This window comes from Dromiciops gliroides, chromosome X, assembly GCF_019393635.1.
Source record: "Dromiciops gliroides isolate mDroGli1 chromosome X, mDroGli1.pri, whole genome shotgun sequence".
Classification (NCBI taxonomy): domain Eukaryota; kingdom Metazoa; phylum Chordata; class Mammalia; order Microbiotheria; family Microbiotheriidae; genus Dromiciops; species Dromiciops gliroides.
The window spans coordinates 61,446,365-61,471,187 of record NC_057867.1 but is presented as its reverse complement, the minus strand read 5'-3'; the positions used below and the strand labels follow the sequence as shown (position 1 = coordinate 61,471,187).

Genomic DNA, 24,823 nt, shown 5'->3' with positions numbered 1-24,823 from the left:
TCTTAATGCATCAACATCAAGTGAGACCAAAATCAGGGAGATAAATTTTTTTTGAGCAGGGCAGTGAGGGTTAAGTGACTTGCCCAGGGTCACACAGCTAGTAAGTGTCAAGTGTCTGAGGCTGGATTTGAACTCAGGTCCTCCTGAATCCAGGGCCAGTGCTCTATCCACTGTGCCACCTAGCTGTCCCAGGGAGATATAGTTCACTCATGGATGTTCTGCCCAAAGTCCAATGAAAGAGATTCTCCATAGATGGTGAAGCCCTTCAGATGTTCCTGTTTGCCAAAAATGTTATGCTGACCTCATCAAGTCCCAGAACAACTAACAATATTCTTAGGTCTATTCTTTTCGTGAGGGTCATAGAGATGAGTCACAGTTTATTAGGTGGATGGAATTTTGTTGCCCTTCATCTGATTTTCTTGTGTTTCTATTCTCAACTAATCCCCAAGCATTTAAGTGTCTACTACCTGTTGTAAATTTAGAGGACACCAAGATAAAAAATGCAACTGGCCCTGCTCTTTCCAGGCAGATATGTACATGGATAATTAGTATGTATAAAATGCAAAATAACTACTAAAGGGTGGGCATCAGTAATTCTGGGGACAATACTCATGGGAGAGGTGATGTTGGAGCTGAGCTTTGAAGGAAGCTAGGGGTTCTGAGAGATGCAAGTGAGGAGAGAGTAAATTCCAGGCTTTTGCCTGCGCAGAGACAGGGAATTCAATGTTTTGTGATAGGGATAGCATGAAGGCTAATTTGGCTGAACTTTTGGGTGCACGAAGGGAAGTAATGTGTGATGAGCCTGATATACAGAGTGGTAACAGTTTGTGTAGGACTTCAAATGCCAGACAGAGGAGTTTGTATTTGATCCTATAGGTTATGGAGATTAACTGGGGTTTGAGTAGGGGAGTGACATGATCCCATTTGTGCTTTAGAAATATCAGTGTGACAGCTGTGTGAAGGCTATAGAGGCAGAAACACCAATAAGGACGCTCTAAGAGTCCGGGTGAGAGATGGTGAGGGTCTGAACCATCGAGTGGTGCCATCAACAAAAGTAGGTAACTTCACCATAGGAATGGATTTGGGCAGAAAGATTCCGTGTTCTGTCTTGGACATATTGAGTTTGAGATGCCTAGGGGACATGAAGTTGGAAATGTCCAATCAGGGGGGGTGGCTAGGTGGCGCAGTGGATAAAGCACTGGCCTTAGATTCAGGAGGACGTGAGTTCAAATCCAGCCTCAGACACTTGACACTTACTAGCTGTGTGACCTTGGGCAAGTCACTTAACCTTCATTGCCCTACCAAAAAAAAAAAAAAAAAAAGAAATGTCTAATCGGCAGCTGTTAATGTGGGAAACACATAAGGCCTTTGTCTGAATTCTAAACCAGTGCTCTAGCCAAGAGCCCACACAGGTTCTCCATGTGTGAAAAATGTTTATTCCTAAAGGAAGTATGGGGAAGTGCCCCCTAGCCTCAGGTATAGAACACAGCCCACAAAACTGGGTGTGCTAAGATAGGTGAGTGCCAGTTCTATTAAACACAAAGCATTGAACATTTATGGCTTGGCTTAAATCACCCAATTGTGCCAAATAAAAATGCAGTACTGGATTATGCATGCCCCGGAGACAAAACCTTGGTTTTGAAGGGGAAAGTAATGGGAAGAATAGCATTAACTCTGACTTTTCCTCTCAGAGCTGCTTGCTTTCTTAGCAACATACCATCATCCACAGGGTTCTCTTGGCTTCAACTCAACTCCTCATGAAGAACTCTGCTGAATTCATTCCTTGCCCATCCTTTAATGCTAAAGTAGAAGGTCAGATGCCAGGTTGAATTGATGTTGAACTTGTGAGTTGTTGGTCTCCGTACACTTTGGGTCTTCATATCTAGGGATGGCATTGGTCCTGAAGCCTGAAGTAGGGTGGAACTTAGAGCTGAATTATACATGACTCTGGTTAGGAAAGTTAGCGAGATGCAGAGGCAAGGAGCAGGCTAGATCATCTCACTACCTCACTGAAGCTTTTAAGGATGAGTAATACCAGTTCTTATTTCCGTACCACTTGTTCCGGTTTTCAGTTCTGAAAGTTGAAGACATAAGTGAATAGGTAAGGCTGGCTGGCTGTTTCAGCCTGGGCCTCATGTGGTGGTGTTATCACTATGCATTATCTGGACCTCTTATTTGTAGATTCAGAAACCAGATGATCACTGCACCCAAGGGCAATCCAATAAACATTTATTAAACACCAGCTGTGTGTGCACAAGGCACCATACTGGGTACTGAGTCATTAGGCCCTGATGCATTCATTCATGCTAACCAAACTTATAAGAGATTAAATCTTTAACCAGAACTTAATTTAATTAATTTACAATGAGAAATATAGCTGCCAAATGTACTCAAAGCATAACCTCATTTCATCTTGTATCCTCTGTGCCTAACACAGTTTTCCGCATACAGTAGACACTTAATAAATGTTGATTGATTGATCACCAGAACCTACCTGCATATAAAGCAGCCATGAGCTCTGTCCTCTGCTGATGGGGAAGTAAGAGTTCAGTCCCCTGTGGTGGTAAATAACAGCACCAAAACCATAAAAAGAGAAGTAGGATTAAAGGGCAAACAGGTGCGGCATGCTCTTGTTTATCGGGCTAGCTTAATTTAAAAGGAAATACACAAGTAGTGCTTTAAGAGGAAGCCAGGGTTGAATTTTCCAATTGAATAGCCACCAGTTCCATCAGAAAGTTTTTATATGAAACACCTTTTATCTATTAAAGCACTGTATGAATCACCAAGGCCTCTTATCTTGGAGGTCAAACCTTTACCATTAGATTGGTGAAGAACGTACATCCAGTGTTTAGATTTGGGGAGAAAAAATCCAGAATGGGGGGAAATTACATCAGAATATGCTTTGTCAGATGATAGCCAGTACCCAGCACACAAAACAATGCTTGTTGATTCCAGGATAGCACTTGATTTGGTTAGCAGAACTCACTCTTTCCAGGGATGTATGTGTTTGGCCCAGTTCTGCCACTGATTATTTGTGTGATCTTGGACAAATCACTTCGGGCCCTGGGGCCTGTTTCTTCATTTGTACAAAGAGGCAATTGAACCAAATGGTACCCAAGATCCCTTCCAGCTCTGCATCTATGATCCCAGGATTTCGGATTTCACAAAGACAACAGCTAAACTGCTGGCCCAAGTAGTTGTCTTCTCTTTGAAAAGCCATACTGCTATAGTAGCTTAGAGATGCTTAAGAGATAATGTATAAATCCAATTGATAATGACAGCCAGTTAAATCACTTTGGGAAAAGCAGCCATCACTATTGTTAAATCTTTCCAGGTCAGACAAAGATTACCCCAATTCCCTGCATATCTGTAGCTCCTCTCAAACCGACGGTAGCCTCAGCTGCTTTCCCATATCATTTTTTTCCTATTGACCTGGATTCTTGTAACCCAGGATTGATTGGATCTTTAGCTTCTGGCTACCTTATATTCATTGTTGCTTCTTATAACTCTTGTGCTCTTTCACCTCAGGCCTACATTGCAGGGTATGGAGGGCAGGATCCCATCGATTTTCTTAGTTCAAAGCTCTATATACACAGTAGGTGCTTGATAAATGGTGGCAGACTTGACTTCCAATATTCCCTAATTTTCTTGCCTAACCAAATGACTTTCTGAGGATTGAGGAAAGGGCCAGAAAGTCCTTTCTCCAAAGGACCCTATGATATGACTTTTTTCTACACTTTCACAGATGACATTTGTTTTTCAACAATGTGCCTTTGAAATCCACAAAATTTTATTAAGTACCTTTCATGAAAAGGCCCCATGCTCAGTGCTCTGAGGGCAGCAAAGATGAACAAGATTCAGTCTTTTTCCTTATGAAACTTCTAGTCTAGTGGGTGGATAAAGACAGGCATGTAAATGACTATGATACAAAAAAGGAAGGACTAGAAAGTAAAATCAAAGGTTGCAGTTTGCCAGCCAGGAATGCAAACAAGGAGATGGAGTTAGGGCCAAAGAATATGGTGATACTGTAGTTTTCATTGAAGGGAAAAAAGCTGCCTTCTCTCGCCCCCTTTTGAAAGTTTTCCAGGCTTTTAGAACCCAATGCCTTTTTTCTTTTTTGGAAAAAGCTGACTTTTCTTTCTTTGCCAATACATGACTGTGTATGTTTTCTGACTCTCATTTGCCCATGGCTACTTCCCTTTTCAGCTGACTGCTATTTCCATAAATACTGTGACATGTTTTCTTACAAAATGGTGAGATTTCAAAGCAGAGAAGACAGGACAGTGACAAATGAAAAAGATTGCTTTGATCAGTAGACCGTTGACATCAGTTCAATATCTGGCAACACTGTACAATTGGGCATTTCATTTTTGGTGCTGAGAGACCAGTTTTCTGATCTGGACTATGTGGTAATTGTTCAAAGTAGGGGTGGGGATATGGGCTTGTTCTGGTCTTGGTTAGAGTGACATCTACAGTTTATTTAGCTCATCATGGCTCTTAATTTATCTCCATTGATTTTGCTAGATTGCCTAGCGCTGGATTATAATTTCTATGGACGCATATCCTCATTCTTCCCCTTCTTCAAAGGTCTAGGCAAAGTCTTTCAATTTCTTGGACATCTACAAACCCTACTGCCTACATCCTGGCTTTCCTTTCCCTCCCACCAGGACTGGGAGTATATCCCCTGGGCCCCTGGGTTCTTAGAGATGAGCTTTTACTTTATCTTGCCACAGGAGTGCCCTCTTCCCCCTCTTCCATTCACCCTCTGCTTCCCTTTCAAAATTTTCTATGTTTTATCTAAGTTTCCTAAGGGAAGACTGTTCTGTTTTTGTATTTCTATTCCCAGTGCTTAGCATAGTACTTGGAATGTAGTATTTAATAATTTTCCTTCCTCCTTCCCTTTCCTCCTGTCTTCCCTCCTGCCTCTCTTCCTCCCTCTTTTTACTACTTTTTCTCCTTTTTATTCTTTTTCTTCTTTCCCTATATGCTTTGGTCTTCCTTCACTTCTCCCTTGCAAATAGCATTAATTATACATACAGAATACATGCATGTGCGTGCGCGCGCGCACTCACACACACACACACACTCTAAGTTTTTATCTTGGTCTGTGATTGTATCAGTGGTAGAGAATTTCTATAGTGGGACTTTACTTCCTAGATGCAATTCACCAAGTAGTCTGTCATAGTCTTAAAGAGTGGCCTGGAGCACCTCCTATGGTATGGTAAAAAAAAAAAAAGCACCTGGGTGAGAAGCCAGAAACCTGAATTCAAATGTGAGCTTTGCCATTTATTCCTTGTATGACCTTGGGTGTGTGTCATAACTTCTCTGCATTTTATGACTTCTAGTCCTTTCCTTCTGCATGCGTGTGTATCTGAATGACTTGGCCATGGTCCTATAGCAACTATGTGTCAGACAGAACCAGGTCTTTGAGACTCCAAGGTGACTGGCCCTCTTGCCACTGCACCGTTCTATTTCCCAGTAGTAATACTACCTCCTTATATTTGTATAGCACTTTACACGCAAAAATTCTCCCAAGGAATTTTCTAGAGAAATGAAAGGGAAAGGAGGCAAATATGCATTTATGTAGCACCTACTGTGTGCTAGGCACTGTGCTAAGGCCTTTGCAAATATTTTCTTATTTGATTTTTCCAACAATCCTGGGAGGTTGTTGTTGTTCAGTTGTTTTAGTCATGTCTAACTCTTGGCAAATAGAATGCTTGGCCATTCCCTTCTCCCGCTCATTGCACAGATGAGGAATCTGAGGCAAACAGGGTGAAGTGACTTGGCCAGGGTCACACATCCAGGACATGTCTGGGCACAAATTTGAACTCAGGAATGGAGTCTTTTTGACTCTGGGCCTGGCACTTTATCCATTGTAGCACCTGCTGCCCCTGCCATTGACCCCATTTTACAGCTGAAGAAATCGAGGCCACCATAGGTTAAGTTACTTGCCTACGGGCCCATAGCTAGTTTCTGGCTCAGAATTTGAATTCAGGTCTTCCCGACTCCAGGCTCAGCACTCTGTCCACTGAAGTGCCACCCAACTGCTCCTACAGAGGGATCCAGGCTTACTGAAAAGAACAGTGGCACTTCAGAGTTAAATTCAGACTCTGGCGCTCTCCCCATCCCTGTTTCCTAACTCTTATTTTCCTACTTTGCAAAATGTGGATCACCTGTCTCCCAGGAATGTTGTGTGAAAAGTGCTTTGCAATCCTTAAAGTCAAAATGACATGTAAAAAAGCAATGGAAGCTATCATCTTTAGGTTTTTCACACGTATTTGAAAACAAGGAATCCTCAATTGATTTATGAATATTTTGGCATGAGATCTTGCAGGAGGGATAGCCTTCCCAACCAGGCTGAATTACTGAAGTCTGTGTATAGTGCCCAAGGTGTCAGGAGCAGATGGCAAAGGAGGACCAGTCTCCTCCTCATTGCTGTCTGCTCTCACGCAAGCGTTTTAATCTGTTTCTATGAGGAAAGTCTTTGTTCCTGCATTGTATTTGATTTTTAAAAATTTTTGGTAATGTTTTCCCCTCCATAGAATTTGGTATTTGTCTTACACGGGTCATTAAGAACCCCCCCAACTTCCACCCCACCTGCCACACACACATTTTCACTCATAAGGAGCAAAAGACTTTTTACCATATTTACATTCCTTGATACATATTTTGAGCTCCCTTTCACCTTGTATCTTATTACAACAATGTGCCATTGTGTCTTATAGTGCAACTATAATCTTGGAATTAAATGTTAAGCAATTACATTTTTAGAAGGCATCAGGGAAACCTTTGATTTATCTTCTAAATACAGCTACCGTTTGAAGCAGGGTTCCCACAGTTCAGTGCTTTTGCTACTTCTCAAAACCTTTAATCCCAGAGAACCTTCCCCAAAGCTTTTTGTCAATGAAAACTCCATAGGATCTAGTTGAATAGTCAAGGGTTAACCATTCTCCCATTTGAAACTTCAGGACCTGCCTATTTCAATTTTTAAGAGGAGAAACATTTTCTTAATAGCTCTAAAGAAAAATAGATATTTCATACTAAGCGGAGTCCAGGCAGCAAAATCTGTCTGCCTGCCTCAAAATGACAAAAGCAGCCTCTTGTAAGCAAGACTCAATATAATATTTCCTCCGTCATCTCTGTGGTATATTATTTCTATTCAGCTTTGGTTAGTGTTGTAACTGCTGCCAGACATACATTTGGCATATAATAAGAGAGGCAAGAGGGCCTCACTAATGACTTCATGCTTGAAAAAAAAGGAAGGTAATTGCACAGGGCTCCAAAGATAGATTAAGAAAAGCTATTACAGTACAATCCTGAAGTGGGGACAGAGGTTCAGTGCTTTCTGATACCAAAGGACAAACAACCATAGTATTCAGACAAGAAAACAAGGTCCCAAGTGTCTGATGAACACGTGATAGCAGTCAGCATTGCCTTCCTGTTTGATTCTTCTGGGTTTTAGACATTATAGTTAAAATGGAGATCTGACGTGTGGAAGGCTTATCACATGGGAAGCTGAGAATTGCTTGCAATGGCTCTCTGATCCCAGTTACCTTTGGTTATTATCCAATGTTACCATGATATATTAAGGCATACACTGTCATTCCAAAAATGGAAACCAGTGTGGAATTAATGACTTCTCTCCCAAGGCTCCAGTATATACAGTCTGGTGACAAGCAGGTACTGGTAAAAGAATGACATGTGCTGTCAGACCCATCAAAGCATCATCTCCGACATCTGCATCTCTGGCTCCACTGGAAAGGCCATAGTCCCACCACCTGTGCTGGGACTAAAGCTGATCCTGAATTTTAATATATGGTCCTTATGATAATTTTTAGTAGGAAGCCTCCAGCCATAGGCCAATGTATTTTTCTTTTTAGTCAACATTTTCTCTTACTGATCTCTCTGCGTCTTCTAAATTATATAACCCTCCCATCAGTTGAGTTGTCTCCTTCTCTTAGCACAAGTAAGCTTTTAGGTGATGGGAAAAGAAGTGGAAAAAACAGAAGAGGGGGGGCGGCTAGATAGCACAGTGGATAAAGCACCGGCCCTGGATTCAGGAGTACCTGAGTTCAAATCTGGCCTCAGACACTTGACACTTACTAGCTGTGTGACCCTGGGCAAGTCACTTAGCCCACATTGCCCCACAAAAAACAAAACAAAACAAAACCAGAGGAAACTGAACAATAAGTGTACAGGCAACATTCATGAATATTGAAATCTCATAGTTGTATCAGAGCTTAAAAGGACCTGGGTAAGCCAATTCCCCCTCCTCCAGTTTTAGGTCAGAAACTGGAGACATAGGGAAGTAATTTGCCTAAGGTCACAAAATGGTAGAGTGAGAACTAGAACCCAGGTTCCTTGGGTGCCTGCAAGTGATACTCTTCTATGAATTGTAACAGTCTTCTCCCTTGAGTTTCATATCAAATCAAACCAGTGGGTGGGGTCGAAGAGTGATGAATACCCTAGAATTTTGCTATTAGGCTCCCCTTGAGGCACAAGCCCTGAGACTTCCTATAGGTAAAAGCTTCTTATAACAAATTCTTTTAGTATTTTAGAAGTCACCTCCCTCTCTTGGATGGGGGTGAATTAATTCTCTGTAGTGATTCTGTCATAGTGAAGTAATACTGTGGAATACTTAAATGGTAGGTGGAGGGAAGGCAGAACAAACAAGAAAGTATTTATACTTTCTGTGACATCCTGCACAAATGATGTTTTTATGTGAATAGGGATATTGAAACCTAGTTACTGAGTGACTGGTGTGGAACAAATTTATTGCAACACACAGCTATCTATTTAATTTTACGTTTACCATTTTTCTATAAAAGTTATAGTTACTGAGAATGAAAGCTCTGGAAAGAAAGAAAAATTCTCTAGCTAAATCTGTACACTTGGGAGAAGTTACAAACACTGTTGTGAGAAGTAACTGAGGTATGTTTTAAACACCTAAGGTTGCTTCTAGCTCTATGGGTTTGAGACTCTTCTCTTTTGGCTCTGGCCAAAAGAGTGCTGAGGTGAAATGAATCTCATTCCCAATCTCTCTCCTTCTCTTTTTTCTTTGTCTCATCTCTTTTCTCGCATCCCTTTTCCTTCCCCCTTCCTTTCCCTCGCTTCCTCCTTCCTTATCCTCCCTCTTTTTTGTCACACACGTCCACACAAGTCTTCCTAAGTTGAGAGCATTTTATGAGGATCCGTAAACTCATGGACTTGGGAGAAAGGTTATATAGCTCGATAAAAACATGTAAAACTATTGATAAGGGCCTCTCCATTAAGAATATGCATTTCAGGGGCAGCTAGGTGGATAGAGCAGTGGATAGAGCACCAGCTCTGGAGTCAGGAGTACCTGAGTTCAAATCTGACCTCAGACACTTAACACTTACCAGCTGTGTGACCCTGGGCAATTAACACCAATTGCCTCACTAAAAAAAAAGAATATGCATTTCAACACTATGTCTAAAAATATAGACCCAAACTCATGCAATTTCTGCAAAGAGAGTGGAATTGGCTTATGCTGCTTCCTTTCCCTGGCCTCCAAATGGGGGTTATTTGACCTGAGGTTCTCTTACTTAACAGTTCTGCACACTGCAGGTAACAGATTGAGTCAGATTATTGAAGATCATCCTAGCTAAGTGCAGAGGGGCCCTGGCCATAGGCTGGGCAAGTGGTCCTGAATGTGAGGAGAGAAATCTGAGGGGAAAAGAGAAGAGAGAGCAAAAACAGAAGAAAAGGAGAGAGTTGAATGCTACTGAAGTAGATGCCCAGTAGTGAAAGAGGCCATGGAATTTGTTATGGCCTCTGTCCTACCAGAGAGAATGTGAAAAGAAATCTTTTGTTCTTCTTTACTGTGGTTCCCACAGTTCCACCCTCTTTAGGTCAAGTGTAGGAGTCTAAGAAAATGACCTCTCCTTGTTAACATTTCTCTATCTTGCTTCTCAACAGCCCTTGAGATTTGGAGAACAAAACTATGCTTTCCATTTTGTAAGCTAAGTCTGATAATCAGAGTATCCGGTAGTGGGGTGACTATTCTTCCGGGACAGCCTCGTTTGGAATCAAAAGGGCCCTCCCCTTTTATCCTTCAGTTCAGTTGCATGGCCCATTTTCAATTGACACTTACAGAATTACTGATCACTGAGGCACTTGTAAGGAGATGAGACAGACATTGAAATCCTTACGCATGTGCTCTGCTTTCTAGGCAGTTTGCAGTGACTGTTTTTAGATAGGAAAGGAGGATCAATATGTATACATATACAGTCCTGAGTCTGCTTGAAACTCCAAATATCATAGTGCTATAGGATTTAGAGCAGAAATTCACCTTTGAGACCATTGTGGCATCGGTTTAGAGCTGGAAGGGACCTTAGTGGTTATTTAGGCCTGGTGTTCCAAGCCAAACCTTTTTTTGTTCAGAATCCCTTTGGTAGTCTGAAAAATCCCATGGCTTCCTTCTCGAAATAATGCTTTTAAATGCATAAAACACATAGGATTACCAAAGAAATCAGTTGTATTGAAATATGATTATCAAAACATTAAAAAATTTTATGGATAAAAAGTTTAAAACTCCTTCCTTTTACAGAAAAGGGAACTGAGGCCCAGAGAAGGAAGTGACTTGCCCAAGGTAATGGAGCCAGTAAATGGCAGAGGCAGAATTTGCACCTGTGAATCATCTAACTTTGGACCTTTCCATTATACAACACTGCTTCTTACTTGTAGAGCCATCCTTTGATTGCTTGTGTGGCCCTAGGTGTTGTGAAATAGTCAGAAAGATGTTTTGAGGAGGTAGTGACTTGTGTCCAAGGTCAGTTCCCACGAATCATGACTAATTGGCACTTCTGGGAAAAGGGCTTTTGGAGTGGTGATCCTAGAGACTGTTGGAGATGTGCCATATCAGATCCTGGATGGAGTTAAATAGGACACTGACCAAATACCAAACACCTGAGTTCTAGTCCTAGATACATCACTTAGTAACCATATGGTCCATCCCTTTCTTTGGACTTGGCCATAGATGATGGCTTATGTTTAGCTCTGAAGTTACTCTTTTGGTTTTCATTAAATTCATGAACTTCGTCAGAGTTGGAAGAGGCTTTTAGAGATTACCTCTTCGAAGAATCTCATTTTATAGAGGAGAAGACTAAAGCCCAGAGGGGTTTCTCAAGGTTACCTGGTGAATTACTATTGGAAAGGGATAGATAAAAAAATTTCTTTTAAGTGGCATAATAAGATCCATCACTGGGTGGGTTCCAGTCTTGCCAATTTGTCTGTTTGCATGATAAACAGTTGGGCAAATCATTACTGAGCAAACTGCAAGATAAACCCCCTTGACATTTGTTAATACTGTAAACACCATTTGTTGGCAAATGATAAGCTTTATTGATACCTCTAATGTGCGTATTTGTAAGAACAATGTTCCACAAAATATTCACATCTGTCAACCTAATGCAAACTGTTCTAAGTCACTGTCTTTTAACGCTGGAATTATGCGGTAACAAAAGAAAGGGATGAAAATTAATGTGTTACCAAAATTAGATATAAATAATAATTTTGCTCAGCAAACAAGCAAAACTTCTCTGCCAAAACCATACTCCCTAACCCACTACCGAACAAAGTCTGGGAATTGAGATTGGTTATTAAATCTGACCTTGATCAGGTTTTTATTAAGTCAGGAGAAAAAAGGGTGCTTAAAAGAGAGAGTTGTCATGGGATTAGAGTCCACCTACAGCAAGTTGTTTCCATGGCAACAAATCCGACACCATTTCCTCCAGCTCTGGTCTCCTACTTCAGAACTATGAACTTAGCATTGAATAATTATAGCAAAATGCAGTAATGTGGCATGAGAACCAAAAAAGAAGAGAAAAAGAAAATCAAGCTGGAGGCAGTGATTTATGTTAAAATGACAATTAACCCCCTCAACTTGGTTGTTTTACAGCCTGTTCTTGTGGTGACAGGTCCTGAGTAGGTATTTGATTTTACAAATTGAAAACATAATTCTTTTGGCACAAGGAAAAGTTGATCCATAATTCTATCCAAATGAATGAAGTCTGAAAGCTCTAGGTAATGGCTATAATAGAAATGCAGAGTTGTGTCAGAGTGTTCCAGAGGCAGGAACATATGATGCCCTACCTGAATTTTTCTCATGTTTGAAGGATCTGAAAACATACTTGATCCTGGTGCGTGGTTAGTGTCCCACAACCAATGAGCTATCTAAATTCATAGGCTTCAATGTCACACTACGAAAATCTTGGGAGAAAGTTAAACTGGTGAGCACCATACCACTTAGAACTTGGAGAATAACTTAGAGCTATTTACCTTATCTCTGGCCACACCATATTGCTGTCTAATTGCATTCCTACTGTATGATTCTTCTCCATTGCACTTAGCGCAAGAGTTCATCTGCTGGATGACAGGTGAATCATTCCTTTGTGGATGAGTCCAGCTTCTCTTGAAGACTTTGTTATCTTGAGGGGGAAAAAGACTAAGTAGACATCTGGAAGCCTCAGTCCCTATGAAAGCTTTTTGAGGGCAGGTGCTCTCTATTTACCTGTGTATCACCGGTGCCAAATATATAGCAAGTATTTAAGCATTTTTGGATTTGTGGCCTCCCTGTGATTTTAATTGCAAAGTAGCAATATATGGAAAGTCCTTCCTAAAAGGAGATGAGCAGACCTGGACACGATATTCCAAATGTGAGCTGGCTTGCACCAAGCAGCGTAGGTTTATCATTACCCTGGTCCTGGAGAATATGCCTTAATGCAGCTTGACTTCACCCTGTGAAGTACTTACATATGGTTGTGTATTGTTTTCTTCCTGTGTATGTGTCCATGTCTTATTTCTCTTCTTGGGAGCTGAGGCCCTGTATGATCCACCCGTTTTCCTCACAGAGCCTAAACAATGCTATGCACACTGTGGATGCTTTCAGGGATTCTTTGTGGATTGAACGGAATCATACTCCATTTCCATCAGTTTTGTGAGGTAGAAAAGTGTCTTTGGAGGTATAGCCAGAGACAGTAAGACATACACTAGGAGTGACCATTGCCTTGGAATTCCACTGTGATGCTGCCTTCAGGGTCTAGACCGTAAGAACACCTTGCGATGTTATCTTTTTATCATTTCAGCAACTAACACTCCCTTGGCAGGGACCCCAGTTTATATGAAATTCTGTTCTGAAAACTGAGTATGACTTTTGCAATCCAGACTGTATTGTTGTTAAACTATTCATATTCATATATGAGTATGACACATAGATATACATAAAGTATTCATGTACTTTAACTGAGACTGGTGTTTACATGGTATCAAAATAACTAGCTGAAAAGTGGGGAAGACCAGTTCAAATAGACTCTTTTTTAGTTTCTTTTGTGAATGGAACAAAAGCACCATTAATTTTGAGGGAAACTGGCTTATGATTTTTAATTAAACTTGATGAAGCTGGGCTGAGTCAATAAGACTTCGTCAACAAGACCATAGACACAGGCATGGATTCTGTGACTATCACTGAAATCTGTAATATTTAGTATGTCCTGCAGACACAGTGCTTCAGAAGACCCCGTGGCAGTCATTTAGTCCATCTTTTGATGTCTGTGTGGGAAAGCATGAAAACAAAATCGCAAATATTCTTGTCTTCTCCCTCTCCTCCCCTATCCTATGGCATTTTTTCGAATTGTACAAAATCTAATTGGAATAAAATGGCCAAATCTTGAAAGAGTCAGTTCCAGTTGGAACAAGTATGTAAGATACCATTTTGCCCCATCTCTATGAACAAGGACAATGTTTTATACTGGGGGAAGGAGCAGGCCCAGGAAAGAGCAATGAAAGAGCTGCCCAGAATGATTTCCTCATAAAATAAAAGAAAAATGATCCCTGCATTACCCTTAAAATGGTATTTATATGATTTGGGGTAATGAGAGCAATAATGATTATATTACTCCAATAATAAAAACAGAAAAGCACTGCACATCTGAGCTGACCATATGGGAGACATAAGGACTGTAAGTACATACACTTGGCGATGCCATTCCATTATGGACTCCTAGTTGCCAAACAGGTAAGAGATGTGAAAGTGGGCTTTCTTTGGGACTAGCTTCCCTCCTCCTCTTTTTTGGGGATTGAAGGAGTAAGTGCCTGAGGTGCCAGAAGTGGGGCTGGACTTTCATTGATATCAATATTCCCTCTTTGATGCAGATCCCATCCCATCTCTGCCTCCCCGTGACCCATGACCCCTGCATGACTCATGTCTTCTCCTAAGTCAGCCTGAGAGAGTCTACCCGACGTGATGGAGGCCCGCTTCAGCTCGCCTATTTTGGCTCAAGTACGCCCTGGCACACATTCCAGATCCAGGATTCAAGGGTACCCTGTGGTGAGTCTCTTTTCTGATGCCTCAGTAAGCCGAGGCTCCACCCCGCAGCTGTATTTCCCCCATTGTTGGGGACCAGTGGCTAGTGCTCCAGTTCCTTTTAACCACTTAGGATCAGTTAGTTTTTACAGTGAATATTTACTTCAAAGATGTAGCAAGAAAAAAAGTACATTCTATACCCTTCCCCCAAATATCATCAGGGGACACTTCATTTTCTACATAGCACTGGCCTTACTAAGTTAACATCTAAAGAGGCATGGATGACAAATGAGTCTTTGTCTCAGTTGTCACTGTTGTCCTGGATTTCAGAGTTCACTCCTGAAGGTCCTTCGTAATGTTGATACCTTGCTGGATGCAGACTTGAACACTGAAATGTTAGGATATGGGGGTGTCTTGACTTTTTTGAAACTTACAAGTTTGAAGGCTGTACTCCTATCACTTAGAACAGAAAAGAACACAGAGGCCAATGAAGGAGTCCCATTTCCCAGGACCACATGGTCTCATAGGAGAGAAAGTCCCAAGACATCCCCCCTTATAGCATGGTCTCTCACCCAAAGCTGTGAATGAAGAAGTTCAATAATGAGCAGAACATCCAGAAAAAAAAGGCAAGAATGATGGCCGAAGGCAACTAAAGCCTTTTGAATGCCTAGACAGTGAAAAAGCCTCCCATTCACATGGTGAGCTGGCTGGAACCAGGTACGGAGCATCTACATGTTTTCCATGGTCTCTCCAAGACATCGCTCTTAGATGTCACCATGGCTCTCCCCAAAGCAAGCTGCTCAACTTTTCCACATGGGGAAGTTGCATCAGCTGAATGAGCAGATTCACTCTGAGCAGTTTTTTGGTCATTAAAGGGATTTCAATGGATTGTCCATCGATTAGCCCTCTTTTTCCCTGTGTGGCTGACTCACCTTACCTGGCTTCCTTTAAGACTTGGCTCAGATGTCATCTTTTGCAGGAGACCTTTTCTGGACCCCTGCCTCCAGCTACTAGATTCTTCCCTTCAAGGGTTACTTTTCACTGAAACTCTATGCATATTGTATATCCCTAGTGGTTTGTGTATTCTCTCTCCCATTAGAATAGAAGCATCTTGAGGGCAGATGCTTTTCTTTGCCTTTCCTTGTATCCCCACCACTATCACAGTGCCTGGCACATAGCAAGTGCTTAATAAATAATTGTTGACTGAGTAACTGTTTTTTGGGGGCAGGGCAATGAGGGTTATGTGACTTGCCCAGGGTCACACAGCTAGTAAGTGTCAAGTGTCTGAGACCGGATTTGAACTCAGGTCCTCTTGAATCCAGGACCAGAGCTTTATCCACTGTGCTACCTAGCTGCCCCTGTTTTTGATGCTAACTTAGATAACATCCTTTACTTTGCTTCTCCTGCATGATTCCTTGTTTATAATGTTTTACTGCCTGCTTGTGCCTGTCATGTAGCTCTCCTTTGCTCAAGGTCATTTTTTTTTTGGTAGATTGTCATGTTCCGTGTCTTAAAATCATTGGATCATAGATTTTAGAACTGGAAGGAGCCTTAGGGATGCACACCATCACTGGAAAAAACATTAGTGTTAAATTAGCCCTTGTTTTGGGGAGCTTAGGGTTAGGAAAAGAGCTGTGCAATTTCTTAAAGGCAATCCATACCATAGTCCTCCTTCCATTTAGTTCCAGATCAGTTTATTGTCTCCACAGAGTGGCTGTCCATTTGTTACTACTCTCGTACATTATTTGCTTCCTTTTCCAAGAAGCTTTCCATGGTTTCTTCCTTCTCCTTCCAATATCAGTGTTCTCTCCTTCCTCATATCATCTTCTGTTGATTTAGCTGTGCACATGTTTTACACAAAATGAAAGCTTCTTAAGGGGAAGTTGTTACTAGGGAGGGGCAACACAGGATTTGAAATTTAGAGGCTGTATTAATGTGCTTGTTTTCCTGCAGCACTCTCCAACATTTGTCATTTTCCATTTCTGTCAACATGGTCATTCAGGAAAACATTCTAGAAGTATGCCTCCAAAGGTACTAAATTATGACCCTATGGCCCAGAGATGCATTCACCCCAAAGGATCAAAGAAACATGAAAAGGACTCCTATGTACACAAAAATTTAGCAGCTTTTTGTGGTGGTAGAGAACCGGAAATTGGGAGGAGTTTACCCATCAGTTCGGGAATGGCCGAACAAGTGACAGTATGTGGATGTGATGGAATAGTATTGAGCTGTGAGAAATGATGAGGGGGATGGTGTCAGAAAACCTGGAAAGATTTGAATGAAGTGATGTAGTGAGCAGAACATTGTCTATGTTAACAACCACATTGTAAAAATGAACAACTTGTTTGTAGACTGGAAAAGAAGTTTTTTCTTTCCTCAAACTCATACTTTTCTTTTTAATAAGCTTTCATTCCTCTCCCAGGTGAATAATTAAAAAAAGAAAAAGAAAATATAAATAAATAAAAACAAAACCTCTTAACAAATATACATAAGCAAAACAAATCCCCACATCATTTTCTCCATAACTTTGTCTTTTCTGCAATTTAAGTCAGGAGGTGGGCAACATTTGTCATCATCAGCCCTGTAGAATTGTGGTTGGTCTTGGCATTGATCAGAGTTCTAAAGGCTTTCAAAGTTATTTTTCTTTATGATGATGTTATCTCCGTCTAAATTGTTCTCCTGATTCTACTCACTTCGCTCTATAGCAGTTCAAAAAAGTCTTCCAGTTTAATTTAAATGAAAAAATGGCCAACTTTGAAAGACATGTTTCTAGTTAGTATTGTTCCTATCCACGATTGCAGAGACCAGATGACAAAGAATACAGGGGACTGCCCGAGCAAATATACAGACATTTTTTTGGATCATGGTTAATGAAGAAATTTGTTTTGCTTGATTATGCATATTTGTTACAAGGTTTTTTTATTTTGTTTTCATGGTAGGGGGAAACGAGGGGTAGAGAGAAAATGCTTTTTAAAAGAAAATATTTTAAAAAAGAAATGTAGAGGGCGCTGATAGCAATTGCAAGCCAACCGAACTTAGCACCAGTTAGTACTAATTAGATAGAATAGGAAAGATTTCTTTCTTAGGATACCAGTTCCCATTAATTAAGACCCACCCCAGGTTATTGCAAGGTCTGCTGGTAGAGACCGGTATCCTGGGGTACCCCTTAAACTAAATTTGTCCTAAAAAGTTAAAGGATTGTTCCCACAGTGTTTGGCTCCAGTGCATTCTGTGAAATTTGGTGCCAAAATTGCTAGTTACAGTTCTGTCAGTGACTCTCAGTTTTGGCTTTGTATTCCCATTCCCTAGCGTAGGGCCTCACGATCAATCATTCAAACTGCGTTTATTAAGTACAAAGTTAAAAACGAAACAGTCCCTGCATTCAAGGAGCTTATACTCTAGCAAGGGAGATATGTCCATAAATAAGTTAAACCATCATTTCCCATAAATGCAATTTTTGAAGGGATGACAGTAGAAGCTCAGGAATCAAGAAAGGCTTCATGTATAAGGTAATGTCTGAGCTAAATCTTGAAGGAACTGAGAGATTCTAAGAGATGAAAGTGAAGGATTATATCCTGTCCGGGCCGTGCAGAGACCTGTAATAGAGTGTTTTGTGTCAGGGACACCAAGAAGGCCAGGCTGGTTGGAGCCCAGAGTTTGAGGGAGGTTCAGCTTTCAAAATGTCAAACAAAGGAGTTTTTATTTGATTCCAGACACAATGGGGAGCCACAGGAGTTAGCTGAATAGAAGAGTGACGCAGTTCGATCTGGGCTTTCGGAAAATCACTCGGGCAGCTGTGTGGTGGGTGGATTAGAGCAGGGGTTCCTCACCTGGGGTCTGGGAACTTGTTTTAACAATATTTCAATAACTGTGTTTCAGTCAAATTGGTTTTCTTTGTAATCCTCTGTATTTACTTTTATACATTTACACGTATTAGCCTCAGAAGGGGGCCGGGGGCTTTACCAGTTTGCCAAAGGGGGCCACAACACACAAAAGGTTAAGAACCCCTGTATTAGAGTGTGCAGAGTCTTGATGCAAGGAGCCTAATTAGGAGGCAGGAACAGTGGTGGCTGTGCAAGGAGAGGAGTAGGTGCATTAAGAAAAGATGTTTATTGAATTGACTTGAATGTACCCCTTTCCTGGTCTTTGTATATAATGATGGAACTACCTCTCTATGAAAGGTACGCGATTTGAGGATTTTTTTCAGTACTGGCTTTCACTAAGCTTTCTACCTGCTAGAGGAGGCAGTCTCCTTTCATGGCTAGTGGCTTCTGTTTGCTTCTGTTGGGATGAGGTTAGGGGTGCTGTCTGAGTATGGAACAAAACAGAGTGTATATTCATTAGGGCCTGAACCTATGAATTTGGCTTCATTAGAATCATATTCAGATCTGCTGGGGTAACCAGCCACAGATGTGATATACATATGAAATGATGACAGTTACTGAGTGTATGGTATAATTTATGATTCAAAATCTTTTTATCAAAATTTGAAAAAGATGAAGCTGCCCTGCCCTTTGAGAGTCGTTAGTGGCATGGCTATAAATAACAGAGCAGATTGTGCCTTTGTCTGGCTATACAAATTGCTAATGCTGGTGGAAGTCTTGGGGAGGTGAGAGCAGAGATAGCAAATAATTGGTCAAGCGGCTGCAGTAGTACTACCTTTCTATCAGCAGATGGAGTTCCCCTCTTTCCATTTGCCAAGTAGCTTAACTTCTAGACAAAATTATTGTCTGAACACTAAGGTCCCCTAGGTTTCCCAAACTCCCATTTAAAGATCTAATCACCAATGTTACAGTACAAGAAGTACCCTGCAGGTTGCAAAGAATTATTTTCATTCTGAGGAAGATTTGCTGATATTCTGCAGATTGTCAGTAATGGTAAGCTACAGTACTAATCAAGGGTAGCAAGAGATTGTCAAATGTAAGTAATGGGGCCCTGAAACAGCTTTTGAAAAAAGCTTTGATGAAAAGTCTATTGTCTTAACATTCCACAGGGGAACAGAACAGCCTTAATGATTTTCTTCCGAAAGGAATACTACTAGGTGGTGTTAACCTGAAAATTAATGAAATAATCAATATAGGAGAAATAAGGTCTTTAATCTGGGCAGAGAAACTCGTGGTATCACAAAGCAAGATGCTAGGAATACCCAAAGAGGACTGAGGATAGGTTGATATGGGGTAACAGAATAGAGGGAGCTATGAGACTGCCCTTGGGAAAAGTAAGTTTCTTACAGACAGAAACTACTTAATATAAATGAACCTTTTTACATAATAACCTAAAGTTTAGGAAGTAAGCTTGGGAATCTTTGGGAGGGGAGATTTGTTTGGGGAATTGTTTGGGGGAGATCCATAAGACAATCAAGAGTCTGGAACTGACCGAGATTGGTTAGTCCCGGGCCATTCATTGGCCCGGGAATGGGGATTAGGTGGGGATCAGTTAGTTCTCAGTAAATTGTCTTTATCAATGGATATGTACATTTCCTTCCCATCCATTACCTTGACATATTAAATTCATCTTTAAATTTCCCAGGTATCTATGTATTTACCAACCTCATTCAATGCATTAAAGTTGAAACCACATGAATCATTACATTTGTTTGGCATTGTACTATCGTTTCCTAGACCTGATCACTAAATTGATCATAACCTAGTTTGGTATTTTCCTCTGTACTAACAACTGATTTCCCACAGTGGGACTGACCCTGTGGCACTGCTATACTCTGGTTCAATAGTACAGAGGCAGTTTAATTTCTTTGCTTTTATGGCTCTTCTCCTTAAATAACGAAGGGAGGGATGTGTCATGATGATGGAAGAAGTGCCTTTGTGACCGAAAAATCACAGCACAGAAAGTGGCATTTTTGTGAAGTATTAGGGGAAACTTTATTTTGGTGGCACTCCTACCTCTCAGCTCCAGGTATTTTCTCTGACTGTCCCCCATCCTTTCCTCATCACTTACTGATTTCTTTTAAGTCCCAAATAAACTCCCATCTTCTACAAGAAACCCCTCTAAATTCTTTTCATTCTAGTGCCTTCCCTCTCTTAATTATTTCCTATTTAACCTGAATTATAGCTTGTTTGGACATACGTTTGCTTGTTATCTCCCCCCTTTTTAGTTTGTAAATTCTTTCTCTTTGTGTCTCAAGCTCTTAGAATAATGCCTGGATTACATTTTTTGGTTTGGACCAGGGTTTTCAGGAGTTGTGAGCTGGACCATAGAATAGAGCAAAGAAGTAAAAATAAGCAGTTATGCTGTGTGTTACTTCTGGACTGTCCTCATAAACTGCATGAAGCATCATGTTGTGCTTCAGAAACTTTCAGTCTCTTTTTCCCTAATGGGGGTCAAGTATGCATAATACAGAAAGGGAAAACTGTCACGGGCTTACTTGAAAACCCAAATACTTCTCCATGTGTTGGCAAGTGCCAATCCTGGATGCTATGAAATCTTGGCTTTTATAGGATGGGAATAATTGGAGTTTCAGATGATATTCTTTCCTGCTAGGAGGGTACTACTTGCATGCCCATACAAGGACTGAGTCCCTATCTTCCTTTTGAACTCCCCACAGCTACTAGGATGGGGTTTTACACCCCAGGAACACCCAGTAGATATTGACTGACTGACTAAATTATGTTATCAATGTGGTTTAATGAATAATAATTACTTGTGAGAATTATAGATATGTACCTATGTCAACTACAAGGAAATTGAGGTGTCTGTTATCCTCAAACTATAATTAGATAGATTTCTTTTGCTGGTTTTCCCAAGATAAAATATGATTATGTTTTCTGTAGAGCATTGAACATTAGCACTGGAAGGGGATTTAAAGAATATAGAATTTGTCCCAGAAGGGGATATTGGACATAATTTAATCCAAACTACTCATTTGACAGATGAGGAAACAGACTCAGAGAGAGAAAGTCACATAGGTGGTGAGCAGCAGATCTGGAATTGAAAACAGATATTACTGCTTTAAATCTAATATTTTCCCAAACCATTGTTCTTTACACACACACACACACACACACACACACACACACACACACACACACACACACACACACACACACTGCAAACAAAAAAGCAAAGACATTAACTTCATAAGAATTCAACAAATGTTTATAAACAGCCTGTGTATAAGACAGGACACTAATGTCTAAGATAAACTTCTATTTTATTAATATGCTACCACACGTATATAGGTAAGAAAAACTTTGATCAAACAGCAAATGCGAACCTTGGAATTCTTGACTATTGGAGTTTTTAAGGGCCTTTAGAAGTCACCTATCCAGTCCAGAGTTTTCAAGAACTTTCAGAAGTCACCTATCCAGTCCAGTCCTCTTGACTTATAGATGAGCAAACTGGGGCCCCAAAAAACAGTTCATAATTTTGTCATAAAGGGAATGCAAAATGTTTTTGGAAACAGTTCAAACAATCCAGATGAACAAACACTTGAAGCCGACTTCTATTTGACTCTTCAGCTCCCCCCCCCCCTCCCGTACACACTGATCCTCTTCAACTTGCTTATGAGTCATTTGGAAGGCCAAACAGTTTCACAGTTCCCGCTTCCCGGCAAGCTTCTGGTTGACCTTTTTTGTCGTCACAGGCAAAAGCTAGCAGTGGAAATTTGGGGTGCCAGGCCACACTTAAAGTTCCAGACTGACACTGTATCTCCCAAATCTTGTCTCCTGTCTCCACTTCAGCAATATCAATGAGATGATCCTCAGATGCCGATGCGAGCATTTTCCCATCATGGCTGAAACTGAGGGTTGTTATTGGCCAGTCCAGCCGGGAGAGGCACCTCACACACACCAACTCGCTAAGATCCCAAAGACTCACCAGGGAATCAGCACTTCCGGTCGCGAAATACTTGCCGGTTGGATCAAACTTGATACAGATGCAGTTGGAAGTATGGGCATTGAGTGACTGCACAGGCTTTAAGTCCGGGTAACTCAGGATAGTGATGTAGCCATTGCCATTGGTGAGGAAGAACAAGGTATTTTCATTATTCCAGGATATCTCATTGACCTCATGCTTAAAGCGTTCCTCCGCCTTGGCCTGGTGGGTGCGGGCGTCAATGAACGTAACTACGTCCTTTCTGTTGCCCACTGCAATGGTACGGCCGTCGGGGCTCCAGCATATGTTCAGGTTCTCACCTTTGGTTCTGATGGTGCTCACACACTTGGTATTGCGCACGTCCCAGATGCGAATGCTTCTGTCCCCCGAGGCCGTGACGAACAGGTCAGGGTTGCTGGGGTGCCAACACAGCTGGTCAACACTGTCCGTGTGGCCTTGGTAGCTGTGCTCCCGCACCAGGCAATTATCTTCCAGCAGGAAGACGTTGGCCGTCTTATCAAGGGAGCCAGAAGCAAGGCGAGCCCCGTCACAGCTCCAGGCCACCGAGAATACCTTGGCGGTGTGTGCCCGGTACCCTTCCGTCCTGCCATAGCTACCGAACCGCTTCTGCATCTCAAACACAAAAGGGGAAGGAGGTTCCTCTCTCCCCCAACCTGCTGCTGCCATGATAGCAAAAAAAAAGTCCTTACTGTTGGGATAGGAGGAGGGTTTAGGCGCGGCCCAGATATGCGTGCTGCCCCTTGAGGTGGCGGGAGTTGGAAGGCTGGGGGTTTTGGGGAGGGGAGAAGTGGCATTTGCGCAGGCGCAGTTGGAGGGATGGGCGGCCATTAGGAACACGTGGACTGCTTGCGGCGGTGGGAGGGGGAGTTGAACAAACCCCGCCCAGCGGATGAGAAGAGCAGCTCAAAAATAATTGAAAGTTACTGGGTAGTTAGTCAAGGTGCCGGAAGTGACTTATTCTAATTCCCAGGTAGGACAGTTTCATATCCACATATTCCAAGCCCCTTCATTTTGCAGGGGGCAAAGGTCAGAGTATAACCTTCCGCAGTTCACACAGAGAGGAAGCAGCAGAGCTGACGTTTGAACCCAGAGAGCCTCTGACGCTTTCTGCGTACCCTCCAAAAGCACCCTCATAGACTACTTTTAAATGAGTCAAGTTGACCCGTAGAAAGCACCAATCTTTTTTCCCATATAAATATTTTATTATTTTCCAGTTATATTTAGAGATAATTTTCAACATTTGTTTTTGTAAGATTTCTAGTTTCAAATTTTTCTCCATCCCTCCCCTCCCTCTCCCCTCCCCAAGACAGCAAGTAATCAGATATAGGTTATATATGTACAATTAAATCACATTAAACATATTTCTGCATTAGTCATGTAATGAGAGAAGAATAAGAGCAAAAAGGAAAAACCTTAAAAAAGAAAAACAACAACAACAACAACAACAAAAACATTAGCAATAGTATATTTCAATCTGCATCCAGATTCAACAGTTATTTTTTTTCTGGATGTGGAGAGCATTTTCCATCATGAGTCCTTTGGAACTATCTTGGACCACTGTATTACTGAGAAGAATCAAGTCCATCACAGTTGATCAACATGCAATGTTGTTGTTACTGTGTACAATGTTCTCCTGGTTCTGCTCATCTCACTCATCAGTTCATGCAAGTCCTTCCAGGTTTCTCTGAACTCCTCCTGCTCCTCTTTTCTTAAAGCACAATAGTATTCCATTGCATTCATATACCACAACTGGTTCAGCCATTCACCAATTGATGGTCATCCCCTCAATTTCCAATTCCTTGCTACCACAAAAAGAGCAGCTATAAATATTTTTGTACTTGTGGGTCCTTTTCCCTTTTTTATGATCTCTTTGGGGAAAAGACCTAATAGTGGTATTGCTGGGTCAAAGAGTATGCAAAGCTTTATAGCCCTTTGGGCATAGTTTCAAACTGCTCTCCAGAATGTTTGGATCACTTCACAGCTCCACCAACAATGCATTCGTGTTCCAATTTTTCCACAGCTTCTCCAACATTTATTATTTTCCTTTTTTTAGTCATATTAGCCAATCTTATAGGTGTCAGGTTGTACCTCAGAGTTGTTTTAATTGGTATCTCTCTAATCAATAGTGATTTAGAGCATTTTTTTCCTATGGCAACAGATAGCTTTGATTTCTTCATCAGAAAACTGCCTGTTCATATCCTTTGACCATTTCTCAATTGGGGAATGACTTGGATTCTTATAAATTTGATTTAGTTTTCGATATATTTTAGAAATGAGGTCTTTATCAGAAGTACTGGCTATAAAAAATGTTTCCCAGTTTTCTGTCTCCCTTCTAATTTTGGATGCGTTGCTTCTGTTTGTACAAAAACTTTTAAATTTAATGTAATTAAAATAATCCATTTTGCATTTCATGTTCTTCTCTATCTCTTGTTTGGTCATAAACTGTTTTCCTTTCCAAAGATCTGAGAGGTAAACTACTCCTTCCTTTCCTAATTTGCCTATGGTATCACCTTTTATGTCTAAATCATGTACCCATTTCGACCTTATTTTAGTAAAAGGTGTAAGATGTTGGTCTGTGCCTAGTTTCTGCCATATTATCTTCCAGTTTTCTCAGCAGTTTTTGTCAAATACTGAGTTCCTATCCCAGAA

General features: G+C 41.2%; 1 protein-coding gene across 1 annotated transcript; it reads right to left on the bottom strand.

Moving 5' to 3' along the window:
- Window positions 1-21,841: 21,841 nt before the first annotated feature.
- Window positions 21,842-22,840, bottom strand: LOC122733966 (THO complex subunit 3-like). Its single transcript, XM_043974660.1, has one exon. It carries the CDS (start codon window positions 22,838-22,840, stop codon window positions 21,842-21,844), a length of 999 nt encoding a protein of 332 aa, XP_043830595.1.
- Window positions 22,841-24,823: the final 1,983 nt, after the last annotated feature.